Source organism: Paroedura picta, chromosome 7 (genome assembly GCF_049243985.1).
Source record: "Paroedura picta isolate Pp20150507F chromosome 7, Ppicta_v3.0, whole genome shotgun sequence".
Classification (NCBI taxonomy): domain Eukaryota; kingdom Metazoa; phylum Chordata; class Lepidosauria; order Squamata; family Gekkonidae; genus Paroedura; species Paroedura picta.
In genome coordinates, this window is record NC_135375.1 from 89429965 (window position 1) to 89444260 (window position 14296).

Here is a 14296-nt window from a genome sequence, read left to right on the forward strand (position 1 = left end):
CTTCTTCACTCTTCCAACCCAAGAGAAATGGCAGTGGACTCAGCAGAAATGCGTGGGGATTACTGTGGTTTGAGAACACATTCATGTCACAAGGCTATAGGTAGATGGTGTTCTAATGGCAATCCCGCGGCCTTCCATGTACGCTATTAGAAGGGGGCATGCACATCTGGAGCTCCCTTGCCAGCATTTTCAGGATCAGAAATAACAGAGCTGGAAAAGGTCTTTGCCTAAGGTTTCAGTGGGATGCTGTCATGCAGGGGCATTATCCAGTCACACAGGTATTCCGAGCCAGGGTCCAGTAGATCCCGGGGGGTCTGTAGGAGCACTGAAGGGAGTTCACAAGAGTTCTGGTGTGACATAGGGATGTCTTCTCAGGGATGTCTGGGATGTCTTCTCAGCTCCTACTCTTCTTTTCAGCCTACATGAGGCAGGGCCACCGTAGTAGTAGTAAAGGTGGGGGGAGAGAGCAAAAGAGTCGAGTCTGCACAGGCTTTTAATCCCTCCATCTACACTGAATTCAATTTCCATTTTGATTTTTGATGCTTTAAATTTTCTCTTTTCAACATGCATGATTGATCAGCAGTAACCCTACCGTTCCCCCGCAATATCTAGGAGTGGATATAAGCTGTGATATTTGGAAAAACTGCCATCAGTAAGTGTGTAGGTTTTTGCTTTTTGCAAATTAACTTCCTGCTCCAAAGCAGTCTTCCCTGATTGGCCAGGGTGTCAGTTCAAAGACTTCCTGGTTCCCGGTTGCAAGGCTTCCCTCCCTGTTTTAAAGTGACTGTGCTCCAGAAGCCCACACTTCTCTCAAAAGAGATTTGCCTCGTTCTCTGAGAGGCTGCTGCTGGCTCAGGAGTCAAAAGAGAAGGAATAAAGCACTAGTGCTGGCTGGACTTCACCAGACGCCCCCCCCCCCCTGCCAGTTCAGGAAAGGTAGTTCAGCTTCATGACCAGCATTCCCCTCCTCTCTCTGAGCTTCCCCAATCAAGTGCAGAAGGTTTTCTGTTTTCGGGGTGGGAGGAAGGAGAAAGACCCGGGTTCAAATCGATCTGAATTCAGCAGGATCAACAGAGGGGGGAGGGGGGAGTTAGTGCAGAATCAGCCCAGGAGGGCTCAGGGTGCAGATAGTGACATCAATTCTGTGGATGTGGTGGGGAGGCATGACAAGCTGATATACCTTTTGGGGCTCCTTGAAGTCTGAAAAATTATTTCACGGGCTCCTCCACAGACAAAAGGTTGGAGCAGTCTTTCTATTAACAGAAGAGAATGGTGATTTTTGTTGAGCCCCCCCTTTCACTGCAGACCTCCCTCCCCAGCACCCTTTGTGCTGCTTGTAAAGAATCCACTGACTCCCAGCAACAAAACCTCAGGGGGTTCCGTGAATTGCAAGAGGAGGAGGAGGAGGAGGAGGAGGAGGAGGAGGAGGGAATGATTTTTCTCCTTGTCAGATACGGAGGGGTCGTGGCACAGTGGAAAACATTCTTGGATATTTGTAGATTGGTGGACACTTGGATGCATGCCAGCAGCATTTTATCCTTCAGCTAACCAAATGTCTTCCTTCTCCTGTGATAATATTGAATCTATTTCATACCCTTATGAAAAATTAAAGAAAAAGAACCCTGATCCCATTACAAACATGATTTTTCAAATACATACCATTTTAGGAATGTAACAGAATTCTATACTAGCTTTTTTAGGCGTTCTGCTCCAACTCTACCTAAGTGGAGTGCACATGACTCCCCCCCCCAAAAAAAACCCTAATGTGATTGCACTTGTGTTTTCTATGCACACCAGACTTTGGTACATGCAAATAGACCTTTGAAGAAAGATCTTTGCATGTACCAAATCTGTATGCAAACAAATGATACATGCATCACTAGATTTCCATTAAATGGCCACCATGTGCATTGGAAAGATAATTTGTAGTGTACACTTTCATGACATGCAATTGGAAAGCCAAAATGGAGTGTCTAAAAAAAGACTAGTATGAAGATCCCAATTTCCCACCAGGGCAGTCTCTGCAAAGAAAGGTTAAATTCTGTGCTGTGGATCAATGATTCCAGTTAGGCAAATCTGCATGTTCCTGTGTGTGTTTTGCATAATTGATTCTCTTTCTGCTGGCCAGGGGGAGGACAAGGAGTTTGGCGGAGGAAACCCTGCTGTTTTGGCTCGAGATTTCATCAGCCACAGCTGACACAGCTTCACAGTTATCACGGCAGCCCCAAAACATGGAAATTTCCCCCTCAAAAAAGGCTGAGATCTTTAGGATACATGAAGTACTATACAATATAGTCCTTGAAAAATGGAATTCCCTGTATAAAAATTATCAGCACTGTTATATTTATAACCGGCTTTTCTCCCCAGAAGGGATCTAAAGCAGGTTATGAGATCTTTCTCCCTTCCTCCATTACTTCCTCACAACCACTTTCTCGGGAGGTAAGCTAGGCTGACTGCTGCAAAGTCACTCAGCATGCCTCTATGGCAAAGGAGGGATTTGAACCTGAATCTCCCAGACCTGGTCCTCACACTCTAACCATTGTATGAAGCCTCCTGAAATCTAAGAACACTTGCAATGTCTAGCTGGATCAGATGGAGGATTCATCTAGTGCACCATGGTCACAAGGGTGGCCTGCCTAGGGTTGCCAGGTTCATTGAAGCTGCCAATGAGGGATTTGGGGTTTGGGTGTGTTCCAGAAGCTTATTCCAAAGCTGGAAGGACTCTGGAAATGAATCCAACATGCTGACATCACCCAATGTTCACATGTTGGGGACATCAGGGGAAGGGAAGCGGGTGACACTCTTGCTTTTGGGCAAAACTCTATGGTGAAATGTGCTTCTAACCATTGAGTTTTGCCCAAAAACTAGAGTGTCACCCTCCTGATGACCCTGATGTGCCAATGTCACTTCCAGGTGATGTCAGTGCATTGGGTTAATTTCTGGAGTCCTTATGATTTTAGGTAAGTTTGGTGGGGAGTTGGGGGTGGGTGGGGTTAGGAGGACTGGGAAAGTGGGAGAACCCCATTTTAACCAGGGAACCAGTCAACATCCTGCCAGATGCCTCTGATACCTCAGAAGGGATGGCCTCCTCTCTTTTTAGCCTTGCCACCTGCTTTTCAAGGGAAGAGAGTTTCTGAATTTAGTCCTCAGTAGTATGGAAAGGGTGCAATCACTGGGGAGTTCAACTTACACACGACACTGGGGCAAAATAAAACAGGAGTCCCACGGCACCTTAGAACAGTGGTCCTCAACCCCCAGTCCGGAGACCAGTATCGGTCCGTAGATCAGTCAGTACCGGGCTGCAGCTCCTCCTCACCCTCCTCCCCGGCTGGTGCTCTCCAGTGGCCACCATGGCTGGGGCTCCCCCTTGGTGTGGCACTGCGCAGCTGCTGCTGGCAGCGCCCCCCAGCGGGCGGTGAGATATCAGGGGCACCAGCGGGAAAGCAAGGGGAGCAGGGGCTCAGCCGGCGGCGGCGATGTCCCTCAGCAAAAGACTCTCCCCACCCCGTCTCAGTAAAATTGTCAAGCGTTGACCAGTCCCCGGTGATAAAAAGGCTGGGGACCACTGCCTTAGAACACTAAGAATGTGTTCTGGCATAAGCTTTCTTGAGTCCAAGCTTGCTTCTTCAGGTCCACTGGACTGCACAGTCAGAGGCTAAATGGCTCCTTCCCTCTCCCTTTCTATTGTGAAGGTGAAAAGCACTGACCTAATGAGGGAATCCCAGGAAGGGAGCCCCACCTCATGGAAGCTTATCCTGGAATGCCGTCTGATCTCCTTTCAGGGGCCACGGAGCTGCTGTTTTGTTTTGCTGCTACAGACAAGCAGGGCATCATCTAACACTGAGGTCCCGGAATGGATCCCCATCTGCATGATGTACAGGGCAATTCTAAGCATTTATTTCAACGCACTTTGAAGGGTGAGACGGCTGAGGATTGCTCTGGGCTTGCAAACTGAGGCCGCGTCTTCCCCTAGTGAGTCAGTCTCTCTATTCTTCGGTCTTCCCCTTTTTCTGCCGCCTTCTCCTTTGATTGACTTTCTTAGTGACTTTGCATCGTGTAATCCAAGTATAACAGCTTCAGTCTGGTCCTCTTAGCTTCAAGGGAGAGTTCTGGCTTTATTAGATCTGAAGCTGCCATATGTCTTTTTGGCAGTCCACAGTATCTGTAAAACTCTTCTCCAACACCACATTTCAGAGGAACCAACAGTCTTCCTGCCTGCTTTCTTTGCTGTCCAGTTTTCACACCCACCCCTAGTCACGGGCAGAGCTATAGCGCGAATTATCCTGATCTTGTTGGCCAGTGACATCTCCTTACACTCGTGCCGGCTGTATTTGAGCTCCCCTCCGAGGCTCCACTAGGTGTCTCTCTTTTTGTACAGATGAATTACAGTTTCCAAGTCTCTCCGGCAAAGGTGCTTTCCTGTGATTTCGCGTTTTAACACAATTCAGCACCCGCGTTCTAAACCATCACCGTTTATACATTTCCCTTGCACCGTTGCCAAGAAATGCTTTAAAACATAAAAAGGAACTTGCTGGGCTCTCCCTTCCTGACCTTTGGAAGCCACTCATTAAAAATGAACCTTGACATCAATCCTGTGTCCCTCTGCCCAGCTTTTCGGCCCCCTGGCGAATGCGAACCTTGCCTGGAATGGGCCTGGTGCTAATTGACTCCAATGGCCCACTGGTGCTTTTAACGGGATTTCATCCAAGAGGAATGTGTTCCAAGATGTAAAGGACCAAAAGGTCACAGATGACACCGTTTGCCTGTTGCAAGTTTGCTCTGTTGAAGGGTGGCCTTCCTCCAAGCACGTTTTAGTCTGCTTGACACAGTTTCTGGATTGCTTGATGTGCAATTCGCTGGGGATAAGCTGCTTGGAATTCTGGCACACTAACTGGGGTGGGGTGGAGAAGGGGTGGGGGGCTTAATATTGACCGAGTCTTAATATGCAGAGGAGCTGCAAAGCACCAGCTGCTTAAAGGATAATTTTATTGAGAAGACTAAATAAAAGTGTGAGAGGAGAGAGATAGTCCTAACTGTCTAACTGACAAACTGTCGAGGGAATCAGAGAGGAAGTGTCCTCAAAGGAGCAGGAAGTCTCCAATCGAGCCAATTAGGACACAAAACCTCCCCTTCCACCACACACTGCCAGGGAAGGACAGGCAGGGAGTATTCAGTGGTGGCACTCTTGGCAGACATGGTGGTGGTGTTCCCATCTGTGCATACCACACCACCCAGCGCTGTTGGGGGAAGCTCACGTTGCCAGCGGGAGGGAAAGACCCCCAGGCAGGTGGGGATGTGTGTGAGCTGGAAGAATGGCACAGAAGGGGTTCATGTGCTGGTCCAAGGAGGACAGGGGGCCCTGAGCACTCTGTGCCTGAGGCTCTCCAAAATCTGGAACTGGACCTGAGATTTTAGGCAGTTCACCTCTACAGCACTTTTCTGCACCCCAAAGCTTTCTTTATATTAGAGCTGTAATAGGACAGGCCTGTTCTCAGTTTGCAAGCCTGGATCTGCCTTGTCCACCCTCTTTTCCAGCTGCCTGCCAACTCCAGGAGAGCTGCCAAAGGTTCTCTCTCTAGGTAACACAGTGCCACCACATGGTCATAGTACAGAGCTGCCTGCTGGGAGGGCCAGGACTCCAGCTGTCCCTTCCACTTCTGAGGTTTCGTCTCTGTTTTTCCCACAACGCTGGGCTAATATTTCCAAGATAGGAGAGTCAGAGAACCAGTGTCAGCTTGAAATTTTGATGAGCAAGGTTCATAAACATATGTTTAGCATAGCACAGAGTTAAGCAAAAGAGTCAAAAGAAATGGGGTGAAATTGGGTGTCTGTCTGCTAAAAAGAAACCCTAACTGTTGTAAACTATAGAGTAGGCACCTTTGCTTAAGAAGTTCCCAGTTCTTATGGTGTGGTCAATTCACCTGGCAGCCACATGGTCCAAGATGGCTGCTCACCTCAGCTCCTAAGTCAGAGCAAGCTCCTACTTTTATGGCCAGCAGGTGAAAGAGACCTCCTTCCTGTGGTCAGCAGCAGAAATACTCTCTGTCCGCTCCCACAGGAAGCTCCTTTGTTTCCTATGGGATTTGGAAAAGAAGAAGCTCCCCCACTTCAGGTACCTGCTTCCTGGCTGGGCAAATTAGCATTTGAAAGGAGGTGAACATTTTGTCATAGGAGCCAGCCATCTTTAACTTTTTCCCCACCCAGGTTTCCTGCCATCTCTAGGGAAGGTTAGTGAACACTGGTCCTGAATCAGCCTGATCAGCATCGGCAGAAGATCTCTTACCTCAGTCACAGCGAAGCTCCTTTTCCCGCATGGCACCACCTTGTACCACTTGTCATGCAAGACGTCCATGAAGCCATGGGATTTGTACTGGCTTATCAGTTCAGAGATGTTTGAAGTTAGTGGAGAGTTTGGAGGAAGACCAATGCCGTATCCTAGGGAAAGAAAAGTCACTGCAGTCACAGGAGTCCAAAGCCATTCTCAAGCAATCCTTTTTTGGCCATCCTCTTCCCGGAATTAGTTGCCGGATTATGAGGCATCCTTTTCACAGGTATTTGGGTGGCACCAAGCATGCCGGACTGAAGGCACCAGCTACAGCTACATTTATTTAACTAGATGCTCTATTCATTCCCATTGTGTACTTGTTTCCTTGGTTCGAATAACACCTTTACACATTTTAATTATCTTCAAAACTTTATGTGACATTTCATATTTGTTCTCTCTTTGGAATTGTTTTTGACTGTTGATCTAAAACAAGACGAGGTCCAGTGGAAGCTTAAAGCCCTGATGTGACAGAGTGGTTAGAGTGTAGATTAGGACCGGGAAGGACTGGATTCGAATCCAGATACAGAGGCCTGCTGAAGGACCCTGAGGTGAGTCTGTCACAATCTTTCCACCTAACCAGCCCTCACAAAGTGGCTGTTGTGTGAGTTAAGTGTTGGTGGGAGAGGAGAAGGATATAGAAAGCTGTCTGGGGTTATTAAAAAACAAATGGACAAAAAAATACAATTTCAACATAAGCCTTTTTGAGTCGTAATTGTCCCACAAGAAGCCATGTCAAGGGCTCCTAGGAGGAAGATCAGGATGAAAACGTGAAAGGCACAGACATGATGAAATTGATCAGTTTCTTCTCGATTCAGATTTGGCAGGATAACTGCAGACCAGAGGCAGACCATTCTTTAGGTTTCGAGAAACCCCAGAAGTGGTGCAGAATATGGCTGGGAAGCATAGCTGTGTTCATGCCCACCTGCGGTCCCTTCCCATCCCCTCCAGGTCCATCCTTGGCCATTTTGGGAGGGATGGGGGGGGGGGTTGATGTGGCCATATATGGTCATATCACCCAATGAATGTTTAAAAGATTTTTTAAAAAAATGTATACAAAATTAACTCCCACACATTTGGGAAACCCTTCTAAGGCCGTCAAGAAACTCCAGGGTTTCACAAAACCCTGGTTGAGAAAGCCTGTTCTACACAGATGTTGACATACTTGCCTCGCAATATTAAATGCATCTGATTTCCCAGACTTCCTGCACAAAACCTGCTTCCTACATTTTTTTCTGAATTGTTTCCAGCTTTGTCTGCATATTTCTTGAAAGGTGGTTGCCAACTAAAGCCCAAACTGAATTAGGACAAATACAATTTAGAATTTGCTGTCTGGCCCAGCACTTTTGGAGACCCATTTTGAGGCTGCATAAAAGAATTAGAATATTTAGAGGCTGGATTCTCCAGCAAAAGGATCCTGGAATTCCAGTACCATTCCTTTAACTTAGTGAATGTATATCTAATTGTGTATCATAATTTTGGCATTAAAGTGAAATAATGGGCACTGTGGACCCAACTATCAGATCTTCCAAAAGGAAACAAGACTCCCCCTGTCTTAAATCTTCTGTGTTGTGTGAAAATTTGTGTAACCCTGTTCAGTCTCTAAATGGTGATCTTGTTGGCTGAGTTCAAATTTGTGAAGAGGATTGAAGCACCAGGCTGCTTAAATTCTTAAAATAGTTCTATTAAGAGAAACAACTCTGTATAGAAAGAGAGAGGAGAGAGATCTAATTAACTGGTCTGTTGTTCATTCAGTCTGTTCAACTGCTGTTCTGGAGGCATGCAGGCAGGAAGTGGACTCAAAGGAGCAGGAAGTCTTCAAAGAACCAATCAGGACACTGGAGGAGAGCATCTGAAAAATTGCAGGAAGTTCCTATTCTATGTTGAATATACAACTCATCCGATGCCCCCCGCAGGATATTCTTTTTATACTGTTGAATCATGCACATTGCAGATTTTGCATATCCCAACAGATCAGTAATCGAGCAAACTGTATGTGTTGTGATGTCTCTGGATACGCAGATGGATGATCAAGACTGTAACAACCAAACGCTTTAAAGTTCAAGGGAGAAAGCTCTCTTCAGGAGAGCAGAGTCTTCCCAAGAACAGCTCTGGAAGAAGCTCAGATCAAGATAACTGACACTGGTGGTGTCTTGCAACTGCTTTTCAGTTATTGGGCCATGCAATACACAGATATGTGTCACATCTACTTTGGCCCCTCTAGGGGCAGTGTTGCTTTGAGTTCCCAGTCTTCAGGCAGTAGCTGGAGATCTCCTGGAAATGCAGCTGGTCTTCGGGTGACACAGCTCATCCCCCCTGGAGAAAACGGCTGCTTTTGAAGCTACATTCAGTGGCGTTATACCCCATCGAGGTCCTCCCCTCCTCAAACCTGCCCCTCCCCAGGGTCCACCTTTAAAATTGGCAGGTATTTCCCAAACCAGAACTGGCCACCCTAATTGTTGCCTCACCTCATGAAGTCAGCTAAGCAGAAGGGGAAGAGGGGAGGCAAACTGCATGGTACAGCCCCGAGAAAGTGTTGGAGAGAGGCACTGGGCCCTATGGGGGGGGGGGAATTCCAGGAGACACGAGTGAATACACACTGGCAAGTCCGCTAGCATCTTGCATCCTAAGTTTGATGAAATGTTGCATCCTCGTTGGGGAGCTGCTTCCCATGAGAAGAGAAAGGCAACATCAGGTTTTAACCAGGTTTTTGTGTTTTTTTTTAAGCTTTTGTGCCTATTAAGTGGGTGAATTCACAAACAACTCTGCAATTTGCCAGCGGGAGATTGCTAATTGCTTGTATAATCGCCCATTTAGCGCATGCAGATTCATGACTATTTGTGGAACAGGAGCCGCGACGCCATGCGCCAAACTCCTCCGTTTTTTGCGAGCCCCATGCTGGAAAGTGGCAGGAGGTCGGCAGCCCTGGTGCCGTGTTACACAACTCAGAAATGAGGCAAAGTTGGGGTGTTTCCACGTACGTACACAGGAGGCTATATTTAGCAAGCTGAGCTGGCCTGCTCGAGGGCCTTGCCCCTTGTAATCAGTTAAGCGCATACACTGAGAGGAAATGGCTAGCCTGGGTCTAGGGAGGTGAAAGCCCAGACAATCTGATCTACCAAAAATAGGGCAGGCTGAAGAATCGTTGTGAATCTGAAGCTGGCAGCCATAGAAAGAGCATTATTATTTATCATGTGGCAGAGTTACACACAGGAAGCATATCAGTAGACCTTATAAAACCCAATCTGACAAGTCACCCACTACCTGATTGGCCATCATCCAGGAATGGCCCAGTTTGGACCCAATGAGGAGGCAGTCCTCAGCCAGGAAGGGCTTAATAAGGAGTCAGCTCTCCACCTCCAACTTCCTGCCGATTTAAGAAGTTTGCTGGTTGGAAGAGGAGCTGGCCTCAGAGCATGCACTGGCTGAAAAGTAAGTTGCCCTAGCCTCCTGGCCTCTTTCAACTTGGAGGCCATGGGGGCTGGAAGCTGGGGTAGCCTCTGCATACCTTCTAGAGATCCCAGAAACAGCTCCTGATGGCCTCCTGGGTCCCAGGGAGCCCAGGAAAAGCCTCTGCCCTGGGAATGTTTACTCATGAGTAAGTCATGTGAGGTTTGCAATTTGCAATCTGAGAAGAGAGGAATGCTCCTCCCAGTAGAAGAATTGTTTTTATACCCTGCTTTTCACTGCCTCAAGGAGTCTCAGGGTGGCTTATAATCGCCTTCCCTTCCGCTCCCCACAATAGACACCTTGTGAGGTAAGTGAGGCTGAGAAAGCTCTGAGAGAAACTGCTCTGTGAGAACAGAGCTGTGAGTAGCACAAGGTCATCAGCATGTGGAGGAGCAGGGAATCAAATCCAGCTCACCACATTAAAAGGTGCCACTCTTAACCACTATACCAAGCTGTACAAATTGCCATTGCCTTAAAGAGATGTAGCCAGAGCACAGGCAGAAGCAGCTGTTGCAGGAAGATGGTGTAAGTCTTTTTGGACTTGCTCATTGACTGATATGGGATTCTTTTACTTTAATTTTGGACCTTCTGGCCAATGGCTCCTTGGAGCAATCCAAGGAGGGAGATACTCAGGTATTTCCTACATGAAGAGGTGACTGAATGGTTAAAAAGGTTTTGCAATTTCAGAAGAAAGGAATACTTTTGTCGTCTGTGTTCTCTTTCTCTCTCTGTCTGTATAGAGGGGAATGCCACACAGCCCCCATCCCCATCCCAAGCAGCCCTTTCCTCCAGGAGACCTGATTTCTGCAATCTGGAGAGCAGCTTCCATTTTGGGGGTTCTCTGGGTTCCACCAGGTGAGATCAGGACCCTCCAGGACCTTCAACAGGCCTGTAAGACAGCTGTTCCACCAGTCATATGGCCGAAGCTAGAAAACCAACTAATATTGTGGGTATGCTAGCATCCCTGCTTAAGAATTCCACCCACAAGAAAAGATATTTACCCACCCAGTATAGATTAGTACACACCCCCCCCCTCAGAATGTTTTCAGGAGATGGATTGTAAGTAAATAATTTTAAGCTAAATTGATATATTAATTATGGGAAGCTTATGATTTGTAAATTTTGTCTTTTGTTGTCACCCGTCCTGACCCATATGGGAAGGATGGGATATAAAAATAAAGTTATTTTTATACCAATATTTATTTATTTATTTATTTGTTTGTTTGTTTGTTTGTTTATTTATTTATTATATTTCTATACTGCTACCTCTCGAAAGACTCATGGCGGTGTACAAATTAAAACCATAACTCCCCATAAAACTAATTCAAGAATCCTCCAAAATCTATGTTTCATTCCCCCTAAATATTAATATCATATTATTCAATCACAGCTGGGGAGAATACAAAGCGCTCTGTCACATCTCCTTAGAAAGGACAACACTCACATTCCTCTGGCAGATAGAAAATAGCTTGGCAGGTTGCACCACAATCACATTCAGGGCCTGGTATATTGCCCATTGAAACAACATGCCTGCAGCACTGCCAAAGCCTGTTCGTATTCTATTAGCTGTCTTCCATAAGTACAGTGATGCAGAATGCATCCCCCTTTCGTCTTGCCCTAGCTACTTATCCAAAGGAGGCAGAATGTACTGGACTGGCAGCTCTTCGATGCTAAGTTGGAGATCCACAGGAAGACAAAACTTTCTTAAGCCTCTTTTCCCTGCAAGTTAACCATTACGGTCATTTGATAAGATGCATTGTATACGGCGCGGGGTTCTTGTTGCTCCATGCGTTCATTATGGGTCCAGTCAACTGGATGGACTCTGGGAATTCCATGCTCGGAACAATTCCTGGGTATGTTCAGTCCTAGTTTGGGTCAGGACAGGATGATCCAGCCTTCCTTCCCATGTGCCCAACCAGAAATGGCCCAGGGAGCCGTTTTGGGAACGGACAAGTAACTTTCCCTAGAGAAGCACCCAGTGAATCTTCAGAGTATTCCAGCTTGGGAAAATGGCATGGGGAGAATTTTATTGCTTACTCAGTAAGTAGAAGCGCAACTGGGAAACATATATAAACCACATCATTTCTTTTAATTTAGCAGTTTTAATCTGGATGCCCGTTTTCACCACCTGGACCTTCAAAATGTATGTATGTATGTATGTATGTATGTATGTATGTATGTATGTATGTATGTATGTATGTATGTATCTATGTATTTAAATTTATATACCACTGCTCACTCATGTCTGTTTCATCTTATGAGAAACCTCCTTCCTCTTCTCTCACTTCTCATCGACTTTGGGAATGCCCTTTGACTTCCAGTGCTGTGCGCACACTAATGTGTGGCTGTGACTAAATTCAACAGAAAAGCCAAAAGCAGCAAAGTCAACAGTGAAGTCGAAGCCATTATTTAAAGCTGTAAGACAAACGCAGGAGCCAAGATGCAGAGCCTGCAAGACGAAGCAGTACGGCAGTCTGGGAAAGATGCCATTGGGAAGGAGAGCTTTACATGACATGTCCTCCTGTCTGATTGGTGTTCCAACTGATCTCTAGACCAGGGGTAGTCAACCTGCGGTCCTCCAGATGTTCATGAACTACAATTCCCATGAGCCTTGCCAGCGTTTGCTGGCAGGGGCTCATGGGAATTGTAGTCCGTGAACATCTGGAGCAGTGGTCCCCAACCTGCGGGCCACGGCCCGCTGCCGGGCCGCAAAGGCCATGGCACCGGGCCGCGGCTCCCTCTCCCCGCCCCGCCCCCGCAGTAAAAAACTTCCCAGGCCGCAAGCTTGCGGCCCGGGAAGCTTCTTACTGCGGGAGGCGGGGAGAGGGAATCAGGGCCGGGCCGCGCCTGTGCGGGCCACGCCCGCTCGGCCCGATCCGCGGGCGCGGCCCGTGGGCGCGGCCCGGGCGCGGCCCGCGGGCGCGGCCCGATCCGCGGGCGCGGCGTGGGCGCGGCCCACGGGCGCGGGCCGATCCGTGGGCGCGGCCCGCGGGCCGATCCGCGGGCGTGGCCCGCACGGGTGCGGTCCGCGGGGGCGCGGCCCGATGCCCTGCCGGTCCCCAGCCTCGGAAAGGTTGGGGACCACTGATCTGGAGGACCGCAGGTTGACTACCCCTGCTGTAGACCATAGAGATTGGTTCACCAGGATAAAATGGCTGCTCTGGAGGGTGGACTCTATGGCACTGTTCCCCCCCCCCCCCCCAAGGTCTGTCCTCTCCCCAAACCTTGTTCTCCCCGGCTCCATCCCCCCCCCCCCAAAAAAAAAAATCTGGCAGACAACAGCTAGCTGGACGGGTCTCTCTTCTCTTCTGTTTCTACATAGTTACTTCTCTTCATAAATAAAACTCTTTTATTCTTTAAGCATCCTAGTGCTTTGCTCTCTCTGCATATTCAACCTCTGCCAACAGGAACTGAGTGCAGGCGCTTATTCGTACCTTCAATAGCGAACGGTTTCCCAACGGTCAAAAGTTTGCAGTCTGCATCTATCGATACTTCATAATCCAGGAGTGCTTTATCCATGATGAAGGCATCGAGCTTCTCTGGATCATGCCTGAAGCCAAAGGACAACATCAAACAACTCCCCTTGGAAAACGAACAAGAAGCGATGAGGCTGGACTCATTTGTACAGAATTTGTATTGTTTCCGGATGGAAACTCTGAATCTATTTGACCTCCTCCTCAGGAAGCTTTTGCTACCAACAGAGCACAAAATCAAACAGAAATCTAATTTATGTCAGTAAACACAAGCGTGTCCTGCAAATAAAGGATTGATGCAGCGTGGGGTAGAAGAAGCGTTTGGGGGGATCAGACCAAAGAGCAACTTAATCCAGCATTTGGTTTCCAGGGCAGTCCAGTGTGATGCTTCTGGGGACTTTACAGCAGGGGTAGTCAAACTGCGGCCCTCCAGATGTCCATGGACTACAATTCCCAGGAGCCCCTGCCAGCATTTGCTGGCAGGGGCTCCTGGGAATTGTAGTCCATGGACATCTGGAGGGCCGCAGTTTGACTACCTCTGCTTTACAGTGTTCGAGGGAAGGGCCATGTTTACCCAAAACTAAGCCCCATTGAGTGCAGTGGGACTTACTCCCCAGCAAGTGTGCTTGGGAGGACTGCCTTAGTCCCAGAGGCCCATGCTTTCTCTTGAGAACATCCACCCTCCACCTCCGATTTCATCAGTTCCCCAAGAGAGTGGAGGGGCATGAGATTTCTGCTTCACAACTGGGAAATCAGCTACGAGTCAAAGCAAGCGGGATAACCTTATACATTTGTTACAAGCAGGGCACGAAGGCAGCGTTTTTCTCTGTTTGCATACACGCTGAGAGCAGTTCCTTGGAGAGAGCTGTATTAGTGTACGGAGCGGTTTTGAACTCGGCAGACGGAAGAGTCAAACACAATGGTACAGTTTTACATAACATAATTAAGCTGATTTTCCAATCATTTTCTGACTCTGGAGAACTCGCGGAAGCATAGTGTGTGTGAGTGGGGGGGAGAAAGAACTCTAAGGGCATTTCCAGCTAAGCAAATA

At 47.8% G+C, this 14296-nt stretch overlaps 1 protein-coding gene across 1 annotated transcript in view; it reads right to left on the bottom strand.

The window, feature by feature from the left end:
* Positions 1–14296, bottom strand: part of GRIN3A (glutamate ionotropic receptor NMDA type subunit 3A) — a 114889-nt gene that overhangs the window by 11750 nt on the left and 88843 nt on the right. The window contains exons 5-6 of the mRNA XM_077345335.1: positions 13207–13322; positions 6284–6435 (exon numbers count right to left, since the gene is read on the bottom strand). Coding sequence (XP_077201450.1) covers positions 6284–6435; positions 13207–13322 — 268 coding nt within the window. The remainder of the gene's footprint in view (positions 1–6283; positions 6436–13206; positions 13323–14296) is intronic.